General features: G+C 34.1%; 1 protein-coding gene across 5 annotated transcripts in view; it reads left to right on the plus strand.

The window, feature by feature from the left end:
- LRRC49 (leucine rich repeat containing 49) overlaps positions 1-26,017 on the plus strand; it is a 119,428-nt gene that overhangs the window by 27,485 nt on the left and 65,926 nt on the right. For 4 of the 5 annotated variants that reach the window (XM_012768305.2, XM_012768309.2, XM_012768306.2 and 1 more), the window contains one exon: positions 8,380-8,441. In XM_012768305.2, the coding sequence (XP_012623759.1) occupies positions 8,380-8,441 (62 nt within the window). Of the gene's footprint in view, positions 1-8,101; positions 8,274-8,379; positions 8,442-26,017 lie in introns of those variants that run through there. The other variant, XM_076004515.1, reaches the window with a different exon arrangement.

A 26,017-nucleotide genomic window follows, 5' to 3' on the forward strand; every position in this document is an offset into this window, starting at 1 on the left:
TTTTAATGACAGTTTTTTTTCCCTATTGATATGTAGTATTTCTTTTATTTCTGCTTTTCACATTTAGGTGTTTCATCTATTTTGAATTGATTTTTGCCTGTTGTATGAAGCTGAAATTCAATTTCATTTTTGTTTCTGGTATGGATAACCAATTGTCCCAGCACTGTTTATTGAAAAGTAGATTATCTCTGTCCCCCGCTCCCTGTCCCCTTGGCACTATCTCCCTTTATCTATCGAACTAAGTTTCTACACATGCGTGGATCTGTGCCTGAGCTCTCTGGGTTAATTGATGTCTATCCATGTGGCAATGTAGCACATCATAATACCTGTAACTTTTTATTATGTATTAGGAGCTAGTATTTGAAGTTTCTAATCTTCCCTTCCTTTCCCTTCCCTTCCCTTCCTTTTCTTCCTTTTCCCCTTTCCTCTCTTCCCCTCCCTTTTCCCTTCCCTCCTCTCACTTCCTCTTCCCCTACCCTTCATTATTTTTCCCATTCTCCTTCCCTTCATTCCTCCTTCTCTCTCCAACCTCCTCCCCACTCCCTAATCCCCTGGCCCTTGCCCTTACTCTTTCCCTTCCCCTTCTTTCCCTTTTCTCCTCCCATTCCTCTCCCTCTTCTCTTCTTTTCTTTTCTTGCTCTCTCTCCCCCACCCCAACCTCAGTCCCTTCCTTCCTTTTAAAAAAATCATTTTGGGCCTTCATTTTTCCATATACATTCTGGAAATAGCGAGTCAACTTTCGTGAAAAACCTTACTGGTCTATTTAATTGGAATTTCTTTGAATTTGAAAACAGTTGACATTTTTGTGGTATTGAGTCTTCCAGCTCATTTAATGATTTTTATGCTTTTCTCTATGGATAGCTTATATGTTTTTTGTTAGACTTCTTCCCAGATATCATGTACTTTTTGTTACTGTTATAATTTTTTTGGTCAGAAATAGATTTCTTACTGTTGCTGGTATATGGAACCACTGTTGATTTTGGTTCATTGATCTTATATCTAACAACCTTGCTCTGAACACTTAATTATAATAATATGTCTATAGATTATCTTGAGTTTTCTATTTAGACAATTATAACTTTTTTTGCAAATAATGACAGTTTTCCCCTAATCATTGTGTATTTGTGCTATAGTCTGAATGTTGGTGTCTCCCAAAATTTGTATGTTGAAACTTAATCACTAATGCAATAGTATTAAGAGGTAGGGCTTTAGGAGGTGACTAGGTGAATAGGATTAGTGCCCCTTAAAAGAGGATTGAGGGAACTTGTTTACTCCTTCGCCATGTGAGGACACATAAAAAGAGCCATCTCTGGGGAATGGGCCTTCACCAGACACTGAATCTGGTGGCATCTTGATCATGGACTTCCCAGCCTTCACAAATGTGAGTAATACATTTCTATTGTTTATAAAGTATTTAGTCTAAGTTATTTTGTTATAGCAGCCCAAATGGACTAAGGCAATTTTATCATCTCTTCTTGTTTGATTGAGATAGACAAAAGCACTAGAGCTTTATGTTGAACAGAGAAGTAAAACTGGGCATCCTTCTTGTTTCCTGATGTTAAAAGAAAATAATCACCAGCTATGTTTGCTAGATTCCATGTATCAGTCTGAAGAAATTATCTTCCATTTTTAGTTTGCTTAGAGTTTATATTGAATGATTGTTGGATTTTATTAAATTATTTTTCTATAACTCTTGGATTGATCATATAGATTGTTTATTACATTTGCAAATTATATTACAAGATTTTGTAATTATAAGTCATTCTAAGCATTCTTGACCATATATTATGAGCTATATTTCATATAGATTTCTAAAGTTGTTTTGCTAACATTTTATTTATATTATTTATATCTTTGATAATAAATGAGATTGGCTTATAATTTCTTTTCCTTTTATTCTTTTCTGGTATCAGTGTTGTACTAATGTCATAAACTGGGAATTGCTTCCTATTTTGATATTCTCTGGTTTCCCAGTTTGGTTTCCTATTTGTAATAAATCTCAACTTACATGAAATAGGTAATCTGTTCCTTGAATATTTGTTAGAATTTATCTGTAAAATAATCTAGGTAGTTTTAAACTATTGACTCAGTAACAATAATGGGTGTCTGTTTTGATGTTTTGTTAGTTTCCTTTCATCTAAGTTCACTTTTTATTTATTTATTTATTTTGGTTTTGGCTGCTCTATCTTTAGTCATGACCCCCTTGTCACTTATAATAATGTTTATTGATGCTTTTTTCCCCTTGATCAATATTGTCTGAGGTTTGTTTATTTTACTAGTAGTTTCAGAGAATCGGTTTTTGGTTTTGTTGAAGCTCTTTATAGTCTTTTTTTTTTTTTTTAAAGTTTTAATTATTTTTTTTATTTTGGCATATTATGGGGGTACAGATTTTAAGGTTTCAATAAATGCCCATTTCCCCCCTCCCCCCAAAAGTCTGAGTCTCCATCATGACCATCCCCCAGATGGTGCACATCTCACTCACTATGTATGTATATACCCGCCCCCCTCCCCCCTCCCACCTGCCCAATACCCTATTACTGTAGCACCTATGTGTCCACTTAGGTGCTACTCAGTTAATACCAGTTTGCTGGAGAATATATCTGGTGCTTGTTTTTCCATTCTTGGGATACTTTACTTAGTAGTATGGGTTCCAGCTCTAACCAGGAAAATATAAGATGTGCTATATCACCATTATTTCTTAGAGCTGAATAGTACTCCATGGTGTACATATACCACATTTTATTAATCCATTCTTGGATTGATGGGCACTTGGGCTGTTTCCACAGCCTTGCAATTATGAATTGTGCTGCTATAAACATTCGAGTGCAGGTGTCTTTTTTGTAGAGTGTCACTGGATCATTTGGGTAGATGCTCAGCAATGGGATTGCTGGATCAAATGGTAGATTCACTTGTATCACTTTAAGGTATCTTTTATAGTCTTTTAAAAATATTATTTTACTGATTTTTGTTCTTGTCCCCCCCCTATTTTCTCTATTTTCTTTCTCAAGTTTTGTGTTTGATATTATATATGTTAATTTTCAGTCTTTTAAGTTTTCTGTATGAGTGTTTAATGCTATAAATTTCCTTCCAAGAACCACTTCAGCTTCTTCCTGCAAGTCTTAGAATTTATTATTTTTATCATTTAGTTCTAAATGTTTTCTACTTTCCATTATGATTTCTTCTTTAATCCATGTGTTATTTAGAATATACCTTAAAATTTTTAAATATATATTTCTTATTCTATAGCTATTCTTTTCTAACTTAATTGTATTGTGGCCAATGAATGGAAATTATATGTAATTGGTTCTTAGAAATTTACTAAGATTTTTATTTACTTCTTTATTTGTAGTCAAAGCTTACTATCAATACATTTGTCTAGTATTTGATCAGTATTCTGAAGTTATATTTCTAGGTGCATACATAATTTCTCTTCCTGATATATGTTCATTTTATCATTTTGTATTAACATTCTTTATTACTAACTCCTTCATTGAACAAATATTTTAGGAGCATGGGCTATCTGCCAGGCACTGTGCTAGGTAGTTGGGATATATCAGGGCACTAATAATATTTATTGCATTAATATTCATTTAATCTAATGTTAATACCAGCACCAGCTTTCTCTTGATCATTTTTTCTTGGTATATTTTTTATTTCTTAACTTTTAAAATATTTTTTTAATTTGACATAATTTCAGAAAATGTTGTAATAATAGTATAAAGAATTTCCAGTACCGAATGTATCCAGATTCTCTAAATGATAACATTTTACTATATCTGCATTATCCTCTCTCTCTCTCGCTTTCTGTCTCTCTTTCCTTCTCTTTATATCTATCAGTTTATATATAATTTTTGTCAACTATTTAAGAATAAGTTACTGATACTATATGATGCTCTTTATTGCCACATACTTCAGAGTATATTTTATAAAAACAAGGAATTTTCTTATATAACCATAGTATCATCAAAATCAGGAAATTAACATTGATATACCATTTATCTAATCTATAGATTCCATTTGGACTTTGCCATTTGTCCCAATAGCATCTGTTATAGCAAAAGAAAATCCAAGATCATGCATTGCATTCAGTTGTTATGTCTCCTTAGTCTTCTTTAATCTGGAAGAGTATCTGAGTCTTTTTTTGTATTTTGTTACACGGATATTTGTGAAGAGTATAAGCCTGTTATTTTGCAGAATGTCTTAGTGTCTGGGCTTGTCTAATGATGTTTCCTCATTAGATTTAGATCATGCACTTTTGGCAGGAATACCACATAAGTAACACTGAATTCTTCTCAGTGCGTCCTATCAAATATGTATTCTTTAATTTTCAACCTTTTTCTTATAAAGAAAACATGACTTCTTTTTTAAACATACAGTCTGAAAATCTTTTAACCAGAGACTTTAGTCTATTATACTAATTGTGATCACTGATATATTTATATTTATTACTTTGATGTTATTTCATGCTTTCTATTTATCCTGCTTTTTCCTATACTTTTTTCCCCTTCTGCCTTATTTTGGGTTGATGACATTTTCTCTACTCTTTCTTATTCATTTTAATGGCTACTCTTAACCTTTTAAAATATGGATGTCACTTTAATCATAGAGTTAATATACATCTCAACCCTCTTCTCAGATAAGGCTCTTAGAATCATTTAATCTAACAACCCCTCCCATTTTACATGTTTTTGTTGCCTAGTATTTTCTTTTACCTCAAAAACTAGACATTTTAATTGCTGTTGTTTTTAGTCACTCTTTTGGGTTCACCACTTCCTTCTGCGTCTCAGTCTTTTTTTTTTTTTCTAAAATATATTATTTAGAAAAAGTTCCTTTAAGCTTACTCTGGTGGTAGTAAACTCTCTCAGTTTTTGTTTGTCGGAAAAAGAAATTTATTTTGCTTTTACTCATGACTGATGGCTTTACTTGATTGACAGTTATTTTTCTCCCAGATGTTTGAAGATCATATTCCATTGTTTTTAAGTTGTATTATCATAGCAGTGCTAGGCCCACGGTCTCCTGTTTTGCCTAGGTCCCCTGACAGTGGCAGCAGCAGCGGTGCAGGTCACTTGTTCATGGGGCATGCATGAGCACCAGGACTCCCTGTTCTCTCCATGCCAGGCAGGGGCAAGGCAAGGCAGCAGTCATAGATCTGACCCCTGGGCAGAAGTAGTATTCCAGGGTTGGGATGTCACAATGGCCTGCCATTCCAAAATAATTATATCATATTTTTTGGATAAGCATATTATTGAATGCTAACTCCCCCAAAATACTACCAGAATAATCTGTTGATAAAGCAACAATGAGATTATTACTTATTGGCAAGTAAAAGCATACAATCTTGACAAGGTCTTGGTCATGTCTTCAAGGGCAAACACAGGAGATTTATTTTTGAGACTTCTTGGTGTTCTGATTTAGGGTGGTCCTTTCAATGCTGAGGCTTAATTAAAATTGATACATTTATGATATAATAGATTAGGATTGGTTGACATAGGAAGGTGGGGTTTTCAAAGTGAGTCTTGAACCATGATATTAAATTTTTGTTTTCTCCAAGATTAATAACTGCCTCATTTTCCACATTAATTTAGGGTTTTGTTTATCATCAATTAATATTTAAACTCTCCAACAGAACTCTAAAATTCCTCTCTGTATGGGCAATCTATGTTTCATTTTCCTCCCTTGAAGATACGCCTCTTAGAGCCTCCTGTCCTTTCTCTAATGTAGACTGGTTGCTCTTAGCCCTGCTGTACAGATGTCATCCTTGGATTTCTCTTTGCCTCTCTTGGATAGTGAATCTTACTCTTTGGATCTTATGTGTTAATATTTTCTATCTTTTTTTTTCATATTAGAGAAGCCATCCTCTAGTAGTGTTTTATAAGTCCTTTTCTATAAATAATCCATGTATAAATAATTGATATCATTAATATGATGTTTTGTTTTTGTCTATTTGTAATGCTAGAATTTCATTACAAAAGTATATCTCAGAATTGCTAGAAAAAGTTATCATTTTCTTCCAGATGAAATTTGGAACAATAGAAAATGATTGTGGGTAATTTTGCTTTTTACAGTTCTAGAAAGGCTATCTATATAAGTGGCTACAGGGATATATGTAGTTGAATTCCATATTTTAGTTTTTCAATTTGTTGTGAATATTTTTTATAACTATCAGGTAATAATGTTTAATAATTTTAAAAAATTGGTAAAGACTTGTAAATTTTGTTTGATAAATAAAGATAAATACAAAGCATTATCATTTTATCAAATTAACTTTAAAAAACCTCTTCTCAAATAATTACAGACTGATGTAATTTGAGGTTATATTGTAATTGCAAAAATTATGTCTTAAAAAGTATCTATAGTCTCTGAAGCTGGTATGCTGGAGCTCAAAAAATCAAATGTATATTTTTTTAAAAATATCATGATTCAAAAGAGATCCAGGCTACTGCCTCTCAGTTTCTAACATTTGAGTGTCAGTAACAATGCTGACAGGTAGATTCTAGGAAGAATTTGGGAAAAGAGAATCCCCAAGAGTACAGAGAAGGCTCTCAGTTAGCCTATGACTTCATGTTTCTAGGAACCAGATAGGCAGCAAGCTGCCATTACCTTTGGAAAATAGGGCCCTGGAATAAAGTGAGTCCTATCACTAGTCCATCACTCTTCCCCAATTCTTGTGCACATCAGGGAGATGTGGCCGAAAGAAATGATTCAGGAAATCTGTCCACATATAAAGCCTATCACCCACTGAGGGAAATTTGGCTGCCCTCCTGTTTTTACAGATCTATTCCTTGACCATGAAAAGCTCTAAAAAGCACTAACTCACATCTGTGGTACAGGCTTTTTTAGGGATGGTTCTGAGAATAATAGTGACCAATGAATGAACTGCATAGCCACTGTTTTGATCATGGGCAATGGTATGCCTTTTACACTATTCAGGGTCCAAGGGACTGAGAGAAGTTTGGAGAATAGTACAGGGCAGGTAGGAGAACATCTTAAGTCTGATTCATTTCTCCTATGCTCTCTCAAAAACCGTTAAGAAGTGGCTCTGCCACAATTCTATCACTTTTATATTTTCTTTGTTCAACAAGCTTTTTAAAATGAATAAATGTAGCATTTTGGGAAAAGCTAGACTTGTCTATAATTTTAATGCACTTGCCTAAACTCTTACTGAGGTCTTAGAAATAGTAATTTTTAAAGGGGGAAAGGAAAGGAGTGAGGAAGAAAGATGATTTATGGAAACAGTAAGACAAATTTTGATTTAGGTTTACATATTGGTCACAATAATATGTAAATATATTTATATTTGTATTATTTAAATTCATATAACTGGGAATTACTATAAATAATACTATCCTTAATAATGAAAAATATTTTATATGAGAAGTGGCAGTATGTAATATTTTGAAGAGCAGAGCACTGGAAGGCAGGATAACTAGAATCTTGTCCTGTCTTAGCCTCTAGGACAGTATGTACTCCTGGGCCACCTTCCCACCCCACCCTCGTCCTGCCCCCGTGGCAACCTCAACTGTTCACTTTTCCTCATGTGAATAATAAAGTTGTAGACTGGGTGACTACTAAGCTTCTTCTCAAGATTCTGTTATCATGTCATACATTTCAGAAGGTTTGTGTGTTTTCACTTAATGAAATTAGGTAGCATTACTTGTATTTTGTGATTTTTTAAAAATCATTCAGGTGTAAACATTTCAGTATTTGTAAAAGGTAATTATTTAAACAGCAATGGTGTCCTTTTTGGGGTGCTGTACATAAATATAACACGGTAGATTTCCCTTGTAAGAACCTCTGATACGTGCTTAGATTGGAAATTGCCCTTACAGTGCCCTTTGGTGACATTTTCTATGATCTATTTTTAGTTTTACGGGGGGAATTGTCAACGTATTCATCCATTTGTAACTGAGTGGTATATTTCCTAAGGTTTGAGAATAGGTAAATAGCTTTGAAATTCTTGCTATTGTTTGGAAGGCTAATTGTGTAAATTTAAAATTTAAAGCTTTCGAATGGCTTCTTTTTAAAAGTGATTTTTACCAAATGTTCAATCATACTGTATTTGTGCTACAGTTGAAATGCTGAAGTTGCATTTTGGCATCTTTCCCAAAAGCATGCTTAAAGAGGCTAGCAGCAGCAGCTTCTCTCTGCTCCTCGGTGCTTTTTACCTTGCGAGTGGTGCAGCTTGTTCTGCGGATGTTCTGAAACCCTCCCATTTAATCTGCAGTGGAGAAGAATGGAGTTCAATGTCCAGTAGAAATCAAGCATGTAGCCAGGTTGCAGTAAATAGAAATGACTATATATTTCAACAGCTGAGCAAGAAGACATTTATAATATTGTTTTCTTCCAACTGATAAATTTTTGCCTTCTGTTTCCTTCTAGAGAGATGTGGATAATTTGCCCTGCCTCCAACGTCTGTTTCTCAGCTTCAACAATATATCTAGGTAGGTGGAAACTCCCAACTTGTCATTTATTAACAACTTGATTGTGTGGGTTCTAGTACTTTATATTAAGATTGTAAATACCTTGGAGAATTTTATTGACATGGAAGATTTTAAATTGTAAAATCATGGAAGATTGTAAGATGTTATGACAGAGTTTTTTGTGGAAAAATGAAGCTCTTGTGTATGTTATTACCACTAATTCTAAAATGATGACATTAATATAACATGTGCTTTTTATTTAATTATACTTTAGAGTTATGCTTTTATAAAATATGTGTATGTGGAAATTTCAACATATATTTGGCTGTCCTTTGTTTGACATTCACTGCACTAGTCACTTGAATTAGAATTTCTTTCATAAATTATCATCTATAATTTCTATAGCTACTAAGCAATTTTAATACAGCAGGCTATATTTGTCACTGAGCCACTTGCTAATGAGGCCATAGCTGCTTTCTAACTTAATATCCTCACTTAGAATTAATACTGTTAAGAGACAGTATATTAGAATGTATAAATGTATAATTTAGTTTTCCAAAGATTTGAAGTGTATCATCCTTTTTATTGTGATAATGTCTCATTCAGCATCAATGTAGAAGATTTCAGAACTGGAGCTGAGACATACAGTCAGACTTTTCAATGCAAAAGGACTCTTATTTCTTCCTTAAGTTTTTTATTCTCCTCCTTCCCTCTAGGCACTTAGTTTGTACTAGACTTTATAATTACCCCTCAGATCTTTATTTTCATTTCAAGGCTGTTCTTTGAACTTGCTTTTATAAGAGGGTAAAAATTAAATAAGAAGGTTTATAGAATATCTCTTTCTGAACTCTATGTCAGTGCTTCTGTATCAAAAACAGTTTCATTTTTGTTTTTTTTGTTTTTTTTTTTTTTTTGAGACAGAGTCTCACTTTGTTGCCCAGGCTAGAGTGAGTGCCGTGGCGTCAGCCTAGCTCACAGCAACCTCAAACTCCTGGGCTCGAGCAATCCTGCTGCCTCAGCCTCCCGAGTAGCTGGGACTACAGGCATGCGCCACCATGCCTGGCTAATTTTTTACATATATATCAGTTGGCCAATTAATTTCTTTCTATTTATAGTAGAGACGGGGTCTCGCTCTTGCTCAGGCTGGTTTTGAACTCCTGACCTTGAGCAATCCGCCCGCCTCGGCCTCCCAGAGAGCTAGGACAGTTTCATTTTTGTGCAATTTCTATTCACATCTTTTTTGTCCTCTGCCAGACTTAAGTTTTAACCCTATCTTCCTATACTATATCTCTAAAAGACAAGAGATTATCTAAAGATGGTGAGCTTTGCATATAGGCATTATTTCAAAGATATTACCTATTATAGTGCTGTTTTTCCTTTTAGAGATCAAAAGTAGAAATTATTCTAAAATATTATAAAATAGAAAAATGTTGAGAATAAATTGACTTCATTTTCTTCATTGTTTATTTATTTATTCATTTATTTTTTTTTAATTTTAAATCTTTTAATGGGCTCTACATGGGATTTTGATGTTTGGCAGAAGAAGTGACAATAATGATATTTGGTACCTAAAACAAATACTAAGTTATGATTTTAAATATTTTATAATCATATTCAGACAGATAGATTACGTGCAGATATAGTATATAGAAGCATTTTAAGGAATTTGAGTTCCAGAAAAGTTCTTTAAAGACCAACCTAATTAAAGCAATGTTTTTGAACCAGTAAAAGTAGATAGTATTATTGGAAATTCATTGCAACAGCACAGAATGGCATTTCACTTACAGTTTAAGCTTTCTGTTTTCTTCATTGTTTTTAGTACATTTGTTTATTAGATGACTGTGCTCTGGTTGTAATATTAATACTTTGCACTATAATATAAATTCTTTTTATGCACTAAATTAAGTATTACACCATTTAACTAGCCAGTTTCCTCTGACTACTGTTTATTTTTGTGTTGTAGCCAAAATTACTTTTTATTTCTGTTCGTTTGAAGTATGCTTGTTGAGCTCATGCTAGACAAATTACTGAGTATGGATAGGATATTAACGCCATCTACTCTTGTTAAACGGCAGTGTTATTATTGAAGACGTTGGAGATTTTCTTCTGATTTAAGGGAACTGACGTTACTGCCATTCACATAATAGATAAATGAACGTTAGAAATTAACTTCTTTATATTCCTTATTCATCTTTATAGTATTTTGTATAATTATAAATTTTATAATTTTTGCTTTAAACTTGCATTTTAAAGTGAACAGAATACATTTGCTTTATATCTTCTAATTTACTAAATTGTATATAGAATTTGCTGCCAAGAAAATATTATGTGAATAACACAAATAGAGGTTAAAGGCTTCATTCAGATATGTTATCAGGGAGCACCTGAAAACCAGGTGACTCTCTGATTGAAGCAGCCTCAGAGTATTTATAGGATATTGGAAAGTTGAATAAGTGACTTTGTAATTTTATCTTAAGCAGCAATTTTTACTTTAACTGCCACCCACCATTAGAGGTTTTCCTATTTTCATGCCTCTTGCTTGAGTTCTCAAATGTCAGAACAGTGTTTTGTGAGGACAGTTTTTGCAAGCCTTACAGTTTATCAGAGTCAAAGTTCATGGGGCAGCAATGGTAGACAGTTAAAAAGAAATAAAAGTGGGCAAATGTATAAATAAGGCAAGGGGGAAACTGTGGACTTTCTACTTTGTTTTATTCCTTTTGCATTACCTTTGAAGGAGAGAAAGGAAAAAAAAATCTAATGGATAGCAGTTACCTTTTTACTATTATTACAGACCTTATTTTATTATGCTCTTTCTGTCAGCATCTATAATCATTTAAGGCATTAAATCTGTAGGTACAAATGCTGTCATGGACTTGAATTATAACATTATAAAGTGAAGAGTGATAGCCATGTATGCTCTAACTCTCTTTTATAAGTTGTTAAAATTAGTCTTCCCAAATTATAGTTGTTTTCAATTCAAAGATTGTCTTTCTTCAATGGGCAATATTAGTAAATTAAACAGTTTCTCTACCTGTACCTTCTCAACTAACTTATAAATATACATATGATTTTGAACTCATAGGAAAATTTCTAGATACTCTTACTGTAAGGTTTCATTTTCACTGGTGTAAAGGTTGTGTGTGTGTGTGTGTGTGTGTGTGTGAGAGAGAGAGAGAGAGAGAGAGAGAAAGAGAGAGAGAGAGAAAGAGAGAGAGAGAGATTGATTTTCTAAAAGAAGGCATCTCAAACCAAAATTAACTAAGGCTTTGGGAGCAGGCTGTTTGCACACCTTGTCTCAGTCTGGGTTCACACATGCATAGTTGAGAGGCTGATAGCTAGCTATTCATGGCAGTGAATTAGCATTTTTAAAAGCATTGACTTACCTAAGGTCCTTTTGAGTTTTGTTGATGTGAAGGTCCTAGAAGTTGCAGGAAAATTTTTGGTGCATAATACTAAAGGGAAGGACCTTGAGCCTTAAAATTACTTATGATTAAATATTGGGTGGCTGTTTCTAGGTTCAGAAACAAACAAATATGATGAATTGAGACCAATGTATGTTTTATGATTTCCTTTGTATTTTGTTCTACAAATGCAAGAAAATCCAAAGTATTTTCAGAAACAAACTTAAGAAATAAATAAATTAAATCCAAAATGTATTTAGAAACAACATTAAGATATATAAGTAGTTTCTTGTAGTGCTGTTTCTTGTACTTACATTGTTGAAATACTCCTAAAAGGGATTTGAAGTAGACTACAATAAGAATCACAAATACAATGAACACAAACATTTAAAACAGAGGTAAATGAGAACAAGAGCCTAATATTGAAATGACTGAACAAATTAGTCAGTTAATTTCAGGAAAGAAACAAGTTAAAAATTAATCATGCCAAAACCCGCTAATGTATTCTGTCTGCAAAACATTCAAGTTTGATCTACTGAAGAAACTACTGTTTATCCTTTATTATTCAATGCAGACCTCAAACAAGGAGAATTATTTCCTTTTCTACAACCTTTATTATACCTCTTAGAGTACAATAATATCTGTTTTATGTGTGTCCAATTAGACCATGTTCAACTTTTTGTAGTATATGTCACATCTAGCACAGAGTAGGCACACAGTTATTATTGGTTTTAATTAATGAATAAATATAGTCAAAATTTAAATCTGATGTTTTTCAGTATCTGTAGATAATTCTTAACAGTCCTATTCAACAGGTTATCTTATTTAGTTGTCTGAGGATTCAGTTTGCAGCTAATGTATCATGGCTGTCCTTTGGGATATAAATCTGCTAAAAAGTAACTAAGACAAAGAAGCCAAAGTAACATTGTTTTACATTCGAGTTGGATTATCGGTAACACTTGTCTCAAGATCTTCCAGACCAAAGACTCTCTTCAATGATTTATGATTTTAGAGGTATACTTTTTGAACATTTGAGTAGATTTAAAATTGCTGTTTGGAGAAAAACATGGATAGTGCTTCAAGTAATTTCTAACTCATCTGATGCCAAAGATAAGCTTGTTCTCCATTAGAACAAAAATATCTGTGTGATTTACATTTATATAGATTTTTAACCTATATATCTCTATATATTTACATTTATATAGATTTTTTTATACTTTTTAAAGTCCTTGTCTACTAATTCCAACATCTATGTCATCTGGTACTGTTTCTAGTGACTTTTTTTCTTGTTAATACGTATTACAATTTATTGCTTCTTCCTCATCTGGTAATTTTTTATTGTATTATGGGCATTGTATATATTGTTATGAGTCTGGATTTTGTCTTAATTTAAAGACTATTGAGTTTTGTTCTGATCACTTCTGGAGAATACAGTTGATCTTACTGAGGCTTATTTTTAGTTTTTTTTTTTTTTTAATGGCAGATCTATAGTGATACTTATTCCAGAGCTAGAGTAGTAAGTTTTTATATCTATGTTTATTTTATTATGACAGTAAACGTAAGATTTCTGGATCATAGGCAGACTGATTATTTACCTGCAGAATATCTTGCATTGGTTTCCCATGCTCCATTTTATCCTGCAGGGCTATGTGATGAGGGCAGATGTCACCTACATGTATGGAGGGGTCTCTACCACATTAGAGGAACCCATATTATTATTCTTGGGGCTTATGTAGGAGCTGCTTATACAACTGCACTTCCTCCCCTCCAGAGCAGAGAGAAGGGGGTAGAGAGTGACACATAGAGAGAGACAGAGAGAAAGAGAGAGAGAACTGTGAGAAACTGAGACATAATATACTTCCTAATGTAAACAAATGTGAACTTACTAATGTAAACAAATCCTATGTGAGGAGAAAAGGGGATCTCTTGGCCAATTATCTTTTGGAATGTAAACAAATGGCTCTAGATTTTCTTACCCTTTGAAATGTAAATGTGTAGCTCTGAGAGATAAATATCACTATTAATGTCTCTATCTGTTCAGTTACCCATTATCCTAGTTGCCAATTTTCTTTGTTCAGAAAGTTTTCACCATGCAGAACCATGAAAATGTTCACATTGTTTCTTGGCATAGAGTAGCCATACACCCAAGGCATGGCCTTTCTGGGACTTCAAATGTATAATCTGGGTCTTTGGCGAGGTCTCTTCATTCTATTTGGTTGGAATTCCAATGTCTCTCAGTTCCATGTGTCATATAGATCCTCTTTTCATCTCACAGCTCCTTAATAGTTATATTTTGCTAGGCTTTGTGGGATCTCACCCTGTGCACCCTGTGCACATGTTTCCTAATATTCAGCCAAATACTCAGGAGAGTCCTATGCAGACTTCTGGAGTTCCTTCTCTACAAGGCTCCCTCCTCTCCATTCTCCTGTGAAAAGGTGGCCCTCTGTATACATAGCTTTTGCATCCCGAGAGTACTTTTTGATCTTTGAGTTTGGTTGCAGGTACAGAACCACCAATGAAGAGAACCAGCTGTATTTATTGAAAAAAAAATCTGCCTGTAAATGGACCCGTTCAGTTCAAACCCCATTGTTCAAGGCTCAACTGTAATATGAACCGTATTAACTTATTTAGGAATAAATTTATAAGGATTGTATATATCTTTGAAGCTGCTAACTTTTGATGTTTGAAGGGGTGATTGACAATCACACCCTTTCTCCTCTGTTCCAAGTTTTGAGTCATTTGAAAGATACAGGAATCAGACAAATGGAGTTCAAAATAACAAAATGCAGTTTAGATGTGCACCTACAGCCTTCCTCATAAATTTCTCCTGAATTAGATTTTTGAGCCACTCTGTCACTAGCAGAGGAATTGGAAAACTAAGAGCTGCTTCTCTAGGAGGAGTGGAGATGAGTAGAACCACTCTCTCCTAGAGATTAACTGGTTTAAAAGAAAAAATAAGAGAATTTGGGATTATTATGTGTGCCCAATAACTTTCTCCCAATCTCTCCAATCAGATAAATCACTTCTGTTGGGAGTTTATGTTTTAAGGTGTGTGTGTATGTGTGTGTGTGTGTGTGTGTGTGTGTGTGTGTAGGTTATTAGATGAATAATGAATTCATCTGAATGAATTTGTTTCTTTTTCCACATTTGTTTTAGTATTAAAGATGACTTTTATGGAGGGCTGAAGCTTAACTTGGTCAGCAAGGAAAATAATTGCCTGATCTTGAGGGGTACTGAACTTGGTTAAAAGAGGAGGGTATTTTCTCCTTTAACGAGTGATATGCGCACCATCTGAGGGATGGTCATGCTGGAAACTCAGACTTGTGCGGGGAGGGGGGAAGGGCATTTATTGAAACCTTAAAATCTGTACCGCCATAATATGCCGAAATAAAAAAAAAATCTTGCTTACATGCAAAGAAGTTGGGATTCTCTATAAGGAGGATTTTTCTGAATTCTTGCCTTGAAGGGAAGTAAAATAGACTCGTTTATACTGGGTACATACAAAGGTATCACAGTGACTTAATTATATACTCTAAAATATCTTAATGGGTAGTTCAAAACTGTCAGTTAGTCACTAGTCTGTGGGCATTGTTTTATTTTATGTTTTTTAAATTTTTTTTTTTTTTTTTTTGAGACAGAGTCTCACTTTGTTGCCCAGGCTAGAGTGAGTGCCATGGTGTCAGCCTAGCTCACAGCAACCTCATACTCCTGGGCTCAAGCAATCCTGCTGCCTCAGCCTCCCGAGTAGCTGGGACTACAGGCATATGCCACCATGCCTGGCTAATTTTTTCTATATATATTAGTTGGCCAATTAATTTCTTTCTCTTTATAGTAGAGACGGGGTCTCACTCTTGCTCAGGCTGGTTTTGAACTCCTGACCTCGAGCAATCCACCCGCCTTGGCCTCCCAGAGTGCTAGGATTACAGGCGTGAGCCACCACACCCGGCTAAATTTTTTTTTAATTAACCCAAGTTGTATATGTTATATAACATATTTTCATGGGTATATCAAAATATCATGTTGTATACATTATGGAATGACTAAATCAAGCTAATTAACATATACTTTACCTCACAGACTTATTTTTTTGTAATGAGAACATTTAAAATCTATCTTAGCAATTTTCAAGTATATAATACATTATCATTAAATATAATTACCATGTTGTACAATAGATCTCCTGAACTTATTTCTCTTGTCTAACTGAAATTTTGTTTTCCTTGACAAACATCTCCCTAATCACCCCTTTACTACCCCAGCCCCTGGTAACTACCATTCTACTCTCTGATTTTATGAATTCAACTTTTTTAGATTCCACATGTAAGTGAAATCATGTGGTATTAATCTTTCTGTGCCTGGCTTATTTCACTTAGCATAATGTCTTCCAAGTTTGTCCATGGTGTCACAAATGACAGGATTTACTTCTGTTTAAGTCTGAATAGTATTCCATTGTGTGTGTATATATTTATCACATTTTCTTTATTCATTCTTCTGTTGATGGACACTTAGGTTGATTCTTATATCTTGGCTATCATGAATAATGCTGCAATGAACACAGAAGTGTAGGTATCTTTTCAACATATTGATTTCATTTCCTTTGGATATATACCCAGAAATGGGATTACTGGATCATATAGTAGTTTTACTTTTAATTTTTCTAGGAACCTCTGCACTATTTTCATAATGGTTGTACTAATATATATTCCCACCAACAGTGTATAAGAGTTCCATATCCTCACCAACACTTATGTCTTATCTTTTTGATAATAGCCATCATTATAGGTATGAGATGATATCTCATTGTGGCTTTAATTTGCATATCCTCGATGCTTTTCTTCACATACCTCTTGGCCATTTGTATGTCTTCCTTTGAGAAATTTCTATTCGGGTATTTTATTCATAAAACTTCCTTCTTGTGGCTTAAAAAGAAATTGACAATGTCAGTTAGAGACCATAGTTTTTAGTCTAGGAATCTCCTGGGAAGCACTGAGTAAATCTGGAGACAAGTTTAATCATATTTTTCTACTAGTTTCTTTGAGCTTGTTCTGGGTGCTTGTTTTTTTGCATTGCATGGGTATTGGCTTGTTATCTTCCAAAATGGCCCACCTCAGGGATTATGAGAGTGATGCCAGTTTTTTTTATATCTGGGTGGGTTTAAGATCTAGGACTATCATAGGGACCTCTAGATAATGTCTCATTTTTACCTCAATAGTGGGAGCTAGTAACTGATCTTTCTCCTTCATATCTTTCACATTTCATTAAAATGTGATGTCTTCTCCATCTCTTTCATCTAAAGAATTTAATTTTTTTCCCATTGGTTCTTAAAGAACATTGACTATGCATCTCTTTGTATAAAACATCAAATAAGGTATTGTGGAGAGTTAAACATACAGCTTTTGTTTCCTATGAGTGTATAATGACAGAGAAACGCCAGAGACATGAGTGACAGAAACATAAATCCTGTATCTTGTAACTAAGCCAAAAGCCTGACTATCACAGTCTATCATTTAGTAGCTCTGTTATAAAGAGTACTTCATTCCTGATTGCTCTGGCAGAAATTTCTGAAGGAACTTAATGTTCAAAATTATGTCCCTGGACCACAAGGGTTAGCATCATTGGGGAGCTTATTAGAAGTCCACAATCTTAAGCCCTACTCTAGACCTACCAGATCAGAAATGACATTTTAAAAAGATCCCCAGGTGATTCAAATGCACATTACAGTCTGGGAGGCACTGCCGCAGAGGATTCTGATATAGCTTATTTAGCTCAGGTGCCCAGGTGGAACTAATCACTCTGGCCAGGGACATCCAGGACATACTGAATGCTCGATCCTAGGACATATGTTCACTATTCCCTAGGACACTGGGGGTTGGATCAGTTTGTGGATTGGATTTATTACAGGAAAGAAATGTTCTATTACCAGGAGAAGGGCAGCTTTGCAATAACAATTTGTCTTCCTTTGTAAACAATAGATACCTATTAAACTTATTTCCTCTTTCACATCTTTGCTCACATTAATGTTAGAGCTAGCTGTTCCCTAGCCCTTTCCCTTTTGCTCACTTCATCCCCTTTCCTGGCTCTGTGTGTGTGTGTGTGTGTGTGTGTGTGTGTGTGTGTGTGTGTGTGTATTCATGTGTGTTCTACTTCCAATCTTCCCCACTCCTCAATGCCATCTGTCTGCCTGACCTAGATATCAGAGGTTCTTCCTTTTTCCACAGCATGGTTCTCCCATCCCTTCTCAGAGAGTCATGTTTTTCAAATACATATTAATACATTAAGCATAAGGACACACGTACCTCTGCCTAAGTCTGACTTCATTCTTCACTCTTGATAGAACATGTGTGCTTCTCCCACTGTCTTTCATTTTACCACTAAGGTATTAATCGTTGGAGTCATGCTTTTTTAGGCTGTCAACTATCTGTTAAAATGCATTTGTATTTACTAGAGGGAGTTATACTTTTGGCTCTCAGGAATTATAACTCCATTAGGATAGTTTTGCATACAGGGAACAAAAGAGGGTTATAATCCTTTACTATTATTATTTATTTTGATGTTCAAATTTTCACGGATTTCTCAAGTTGGCTCCTGTAGTCTTTTGATATGTCCTCATCATCCTTTGAGTACTTCCTTACTTCCTGGAACAACGAGATGTGCCAGGCTCATCTTGTACTTTTACAGTCCTGGCTCTGGAATCAGGCATTTCTCAAAGGAGTTTTATTTCCCTTTAGTGGAGAATGGTATTTAGAAACTAAGATTTGAGTACTAGGTGTGCTTATAGTTATTGAGCTATCATTGTTTCTAGGCTGTCTCAGTGGATAGAATTAGAAAGAATGTGTATGTGTGGTGTATGTATCATATTTCTTTATTTGTCTATCTATATATATTAAAAGCTAGATGAGAAGGTACACAGTTTCAGCTCTAAGATGAATAAATTCTGGAGATTTCATGTACAACATGGTAACTGTAGTTAATAATAATAGGGTACTTGAAATTGCTAAGAGAATAAATCTAAATGTTTCCAACACACACACACACACACACAAATAGTAACTATATGAGGTTATGGATAAATTGTGGTAATCACTTTACAATGCATACATATATATCAAAACATCATATTGTATATCTTAAGTACAGTTTTCTTTTTTTTAATTATTATTTTTTTATTTCTGGGTTAAGTAGAGTTTTCATGTGTCAAAAAATAAATAGGGCCGGGCGCGTTGGCTCACGCCTGTAATCCTAGCACTCTGGGAGGCCGAGGCGGGCCGATTGCTCGAGGTCGGGAGTTCGAAACCAGCCTGAGCGAGACTCCATCTCTACTAAAAATAGAAAGAAATTAATTGACCAACTAAAAGTATATATACAAAAAAAAAATTAGCCGGGCATGGTGGTGCATGCCTGTAGTCCCAGCTACTTTGGAGGCTGAGGCAGGAGGATCGCTTGAGCCCAGGAGTTTGAGGTTGCTGTGAGCTAGGCTGATGCCACGGCACTCACTCTAGCCTGGGCAACAAAAGTGAGACTCTGTCTCAAAAATAAATAAATAAATAAATAAATAGAAACTCTTTCCTACCGAAAACCCCCACAAAAAGCAAGAAGAACCAAACCAAAACAAACAACTGTGGCTTCATACTGATACCTTAATGAATTCATCTTGAGACTTCCAATTATAATCCAACACCACAGGGCTTATTTTAACCATCCACCACCCTCCCCTTTCCATATTAATAGTTACTTTCTGACACTGACTCCCATTATATGGGACAATATATTTACTTATTTGCTCAGTCCTTAAATGTATAGAAAATAGTTTCAGAATTACTAACCCATACTTCTATAAGGGGGCAGGGGGACTACTAAACAGGGTTCAATATTTATTTACACTGTTTTTGTTTTTAGCCCAAAGGTATCTAGTGAGAACACTGGGTTCAAAAATTGCTTTGGTTAGTTCTTCTCCACCCTTTTTAGTATGAATAGTAAGGTTCATTTGTTTCTGTTTGTATTCCACTTTTGTTGTTTTTTCATCTCAACCTTGCTAATTTGATATTTTTATTTTTTAGTCTGTGTAATAATAACATGGTTCTAAAACTTAGAGCTATACAAAAAGGCATCACTCAAACATCTATCACTCCCCCATTCCTTCTACCCGTTTCCTTTCCATTCTGTTTGCACCCATCTCTGTAGATAACCAATCTCATATCTTTCCAATCTTTGTTTTTTGTACAAATCAGCAGATATATGATTTCTTCTGGTACTTCTTCTGGTACTTGTATTACGTTTTCAATTTACACATTGATATCTGATCCATTTGGAGTTTATTCTTTTGGATGGTGTGAAGTATGGAGCTAATTTAATTTTTTTAATGTCTACCCATGTGTCCCAGAGCCATTTACTGAAAAGCCCGCATCTTTGTCCCAGTGATTTAGAATGCTACCTTTAATATCAATTTGTCTAACTCCATTAAGAAGCTTGTTGGTTTTTTGTTGTTTTTTTTTTTTTTCTTTTAAGAAACAGGATCTTGCTCTGTCACCCAGGCTAGATTGAACTCCCAGACTGGAGGGATCTTTTTGCCTCAGCCTCCCCAGTAGCTGGGACCACAGCCACATACTACTATGCCTGGCTATTTTTAAAATTTTTTATAGAGTTGGTATCTTGCCCAGGCTAGTCTTGAACTCTTGGCCTCAAGTGATCCTCCTGCCTCAGCCTCCCTAAGTGCTGGGATTACAGGCGGGAGCCATTGCACTTGGTCTGGGGGAATTGCATTAAATTGATAAATTAATCTAGAATCAGAATTCTTTTTTTGTTTGGGTTAGTTTTATCATTGACTCCCTAGGGTAGCACTGTCCAATACAACCTTTTATGATAACGGAAATATTCTCTACCTGCTTTGTCCAATATGTTAGCCACTAGTCACATGTAGGTATTTGAATTTAAACCAAAAAGTTAAATAAAATGAACTATTTAGTTTCTCAATCACTCTAGCTATGTTTCAAGTGTTCAATAGCTACATGTGGCTAGGGGGGCTACCATATTGGACACCACAACTCTATGCATTTCCAGGTATACTATATGTCATCTGCAAATACAGTTTTACTTTTTTTCTAATTCTTGCACATATAATTTATTTCTCTTATTTAATTGCATTGGCTATTACCTTCAACAAAATATTGAATAGTAGTTGCATAGTAGTTGCAGGAATAACGCATACACATGCGTTATTCCTGATCTTAGCAGAAATGACTCAAATGTTGCCACATTAAGTAAGTTGGTGGGCTGGCTTTAGTGCTTTTATTTCTCTTTTATCACAGTAAGAAAGTATCTGTTAACTTTTGTTTTCTTGAGTATTTTCTTCAAAAGATGGGTGTTGAATTTTTTCAAGGGCTTTTTTAGCATCTGTGGAGATATCCATATGATTTTTTCTTTAGATCTATTAATATTGTATATTATATTAACAGATTTCCCAATAGTGAACAAACTGCATTTCTAGAATAAATAGCACTTGGTCAAGATGTAAAATTTTCTTAATATGATGTTGAATTTTGTTGCTAATATTTTATTTAAAACTTTTGCTACAATACTTACAAATGACATTGACCTATCATGTCATGTTCTCTTTTATAGAAGTAGGTTTGGGTGTCAATGTTATACTTGCTTCATAAGAATAATAAGTTTCTTTCGTTTTCAGTGCTCTGAAACAATTTATAAAGTATTGATACTATCTGGTCTTTGAAGGTTTGGTAGAATTTCCTAGTGAAACCATTTGTGTGTGTGTGTGTGTGTGTGTGTGTGTGTGTGTGTGTGTGTGTGTTGTGTGTATATTCAGAGAACTTTAGCATCATATACCTGATTCTTTGCAGGCTAGATGGTCTCTGTTTCATGTCCTTCACTGCTTTTGTAACACAAAAGCATTCATAGACAATACATAAATGAATGGGCAGGGCTGTGTTCCAATAAAATTTTATTTATGGACACTAAAATTTGTATTTCATGTAATTTTCACATATCATAACATTTTTGTTTGACTTCTTTTCAACCATTTAAAGACACAGAGGCTTTTATTAGTTTGTGGGCCATACAAAAACAGGTGATAGACCATGTTAGGCTTATGGGCTATAGTTTGCTGACTCCTAGTCTTTCTGAAACAGTTTATGTTTACATGCATACACACATGCACATATAGTCATGTGTCGCATAATGATATTTTGGTCAACAATGGACTACATAAGCAGTGGTGTTCCTGTAAGATTATAATATACCTGAAAAATTCTTATCACCTAGCCATATTATAACCGTCATAATATCATAACACAACACATTACTCATTTATTTGTGGTGATGTTGGTATAAACAAACCTGCACTGCCAGTCATATAAAAGTATAGCACATACAATTAAGCACAGTACATAATACTAGATAATAAGTGATTATGTTACTAGTTTATATATTTATGAAACAAGTTGTCTCTCAGAATCTGTGAGAAATTGGTTCCAGAATTCCCTGTGTACATCAAAATCAACTGAAGCTCAGATCCCTGATATAAAATGGTATAATATTTATATATAACCTGTGTATATACTTCCATATATTTTAAATTATCTCTGCATTACTTAAAATCCCTAACACAATGCCTACACATGATTTCGTTTTTGTGAATTCAGTGTAGTACTTGTCACACATCAAATTCAAGTATTGCTTTTTGGAACTTTGTAGAATTTTTTTTTCCAAATATTTTCCATTTGAACTTGGTTGAATCCATGGATGTGGAACTCACAGATATGGAGGACCAGCTGTCCTATACTTTTTATTATGATTTTAGAGTGTACTCCTGCTACTTATTAAAAAAGAGTTAACTATAAAATAGCCTCGGGTAGGTCCTTCAGGAGCTATTCCAGAAGAAGGCATTGTTATCATAGATGACAGCTCCATGTGTGTTAAAGCTCCTGAAGACTTTCCAGTGGGACAGTTGTGGTTTGTGGTTATAAGTATTCAGGGAAGAATTTTCCTTCCCTTCTACTTAACCCCAAGTTTTGAGATAGGCAATATTTCTTGGGTAGTAGCTAGGAAAGTTTGTGATTATTTCATCGCATTTTGAGGGTCTAGCCCTGGGATCCCAGATTTATGGGTAGGTGTCTAGTTAAACTCTCCAACTTGGGTGGGCCCCAGGACTTTCTTCTGTCCTCCAGACTTGAAGATCATGTAAACCAAAAGCTTAAGTTCATTGGGTTCAGCAAATGTCCTCACAACATAAACATCAGTTTCAACATTCTGTTTACCTTTCTGGGTTCCCACCTTTACTCTTTTCTTTTTGTCCGTGTAGTCCTCATTTTTTAAAACAGGTCATGGATGCATTTGAGATTTTAAAAATATACTTTATCCAGCATTTTTAATTCATCATTCTAGCAGAAATACAAGTACCTGCATTATGTGCTCTTTTCTTTGACTGTGCTTCACTCCTTAATATTTAATTATATATTACCTTATAGATCTTTCTAGTTATTTTATGTTTGTCAGTTGGGTATATTTCAGTCCTTGTGAACACATTTGATAATTTATTCTACTGTTCCATTTCATTTCAGCTCACTAGGCACATAGTAACTAAAATTCTCACTGATCAATATAAAATAAGTGAGCTTTTCATTAAGATTATTTCAGAGTCCATGATACCTTTTTGGTATGTAAGAGTTAAAAAAAGCCTTTTTCTAAAGTACCTAACTTAGTTAGAGGAGGCAAATTTCTAACTGGGGAAATTTGAATGATATTTGGGAATTGTTAGTTGAATATCTATGTGACATACATGCATGTATGGAAATTTTATTTCTTTCTTTGTATTTTAAGTAAGCATAAAATGGACTAAAATATTTTCTTTTCCTTTTGGGATATGAATTTTGGTCAACTGGGACAGATTGTTTCTCTATAGGTTCTTTAGCAGATAGGAAGCAGATGTGGCAATGTGAGGAGACCTCTAGGGGAAGAACAAATGTATGAGTAATCTGGAAAAAGATTAAAGTGAACTTATGAGTTGAATATCAGCCTTAGAAAGCTTTTCTGTTCTTAGTACTCTGAAGAGACAAGGGCACCTGAGTGTCTTAACCAAGAGAGAGAAAGAAAGAGAGAGAGACTGTTGTTAAAAGCCAATATTTTACTATATTTACTGTTTTATTTTCAGGTTGTTTTTTTTTTTTTTTTTAATTTAAAGTCTGATTTTGATTTTCTTTGGTTAGGTCGGGTATAACCCTTCATTATCCTGAATTTGTATTTAAGAGTATTGTTTTATTTGGTTAAAGAATGTCTTTAAAATAATATGCACTTTATCAGTATGCTTCTAGGAATGTCTGGCATGTTTACTGGGCAGATGCCTTGCAGATGGAAATGAAATTTGTGAGGAATCTTCTGGATCAAATACAGATTTATTTTTACTTTAATAAAACTTTTCAAAGCATAAAGGCTTTACCCTGAGTGTCAATACTAGCAACCGATCTGGGAGTACTTGCCAGGATATTACCTGCTGAGGATTACAATGATTTTCCCATTCTTTATGTCTCTTTTTTATTGTACTTGAATTACAGACATAGACCAAATGGGCATCTACAGTTTTTTTAGATCTCTGAAGTACTTCATAATGACTACATTCACTTGGCATACTATTATCTTCTATATATACAAACATGCTTTTTATTTAATTCAATTAAAATAATATTTAGTTTTGTATATAACACTACCCATTATTAGACCAATCCCATTGGTAATTTTAAGAGATGGGGCTGGGAACGGTTACAATCACTTTAGTTTAAAATTATACTTAGCAATAAGTCATAGACTCTCTGCAGGCTAGCTTGTAAATAAATAATAAATAACAACAAAATTAGAATCTATAATAAAATGAGGTTGTCTAGCTTTGCCATGTTTCTGGACATATTGTTTCCTGTTTTCAATGTATCTATCTGATAGTGATATATATTGTGTCATAATGAATCTTAAACATCATGTTATCGTTTAAATAATAATTTGGAGACTAGTGTAAGAAAATTCACTTACTGATTTTTTTTTTATCAAGGAGAAACTCTTTGGAATAATTTCAATTCATCATATTTTTTCATTAATTTACCAAAACTTATTACACACTTATTAAATTATAGGTCCTAGGTATTAGAGCCGTGATCATAGTACATTTCTGGCCTTCAAGAAGCTTACAGTTTCACTCTATACAGTTAGGCTGGGCAATTGAAGAAAAATGCTCTTCAACATAGACAATTTACTTGTTACCTATGCACCTCACATTAGTTAATATCTCAAGGGTTGAAATTAATAAGCCCATCCTATGATAGTTGGAGAAAAACTTAATGAAAGTCCTTTTGAAACATGTCCTAATAGCCACTGGCCACCAGTGTAACAGTGTTCCACGTAAAGGAGACCTGATAGATGAAAAGGTCATCTGTCAAATCTGTATTTTTTTATCATTTACTTTAAATTTTCTCTGTAAATCAGTTTTTAAGATATAATTTACATGTAATGAAATGCACTCAATTTAAGCATAGAGTTCAATGAATTTGACAAAGTATGTACTCTTGTAACCACAACCCCAGTCATTCTCCTTAGAGAGAAACTTGGATGTGAATCTAGATTCCTCTCTTCATCACATCCAAATGATTACTGATTTCTGTTCATGCTATACTCTAAACTTCCTTAGAACCTATCCCCTCTTTACTCTTACAACTACTTCTTTAGTTTTTGATATTTTAGGCCATTACTATTTTTCATCTCTCTTACTGCAATCTACTTTATAACTAGTTTTTGACTCTTTGTTTTATATCCTCCATGATGTTACAAAGATGTGATTTTTGTAAATGAAATTCTGATCATATTAGCTCCCCTTACTTAAAATGTCTTGATGACTCTTCACATTTCCCATTCTTAATCATCGATTTCTGAGACAGAAATTGATATAGATGGCAACTGATTTGATGATGACATCATTTATCAGATAGGAAATATACATAGAGAAGCAGATTTGTGGAGGGAAGGTGATGCGTTCACTTTAACAATGTAGAACAAATAAAATGTTGTCTTCACAAGCCTTTGTATTTGATTCAAGTTTTATGCAAATAACTATGGGGGAAAGAGAGAAACATCTTTTAAATAGCTGTCTCAAAGACCAGCAACTGTTCTGAGATTTTTATACTAATGAAAAAAATGAAATTT

Source organism: Microcebus murinus, chromosome 6 (genome assembly GCF_040939455.1).
Source record: "Microcebus murinus isolate Inina chromosome 6, M.murinus_Inina_mat1.0, whole genome shotgun sequence".
Lineage (NCBI taxonomy): Eukaryota > Metazoa > Chordata > Mammalia > Primates > Cheirogaleidae > Microcebus > Microcebus murinus.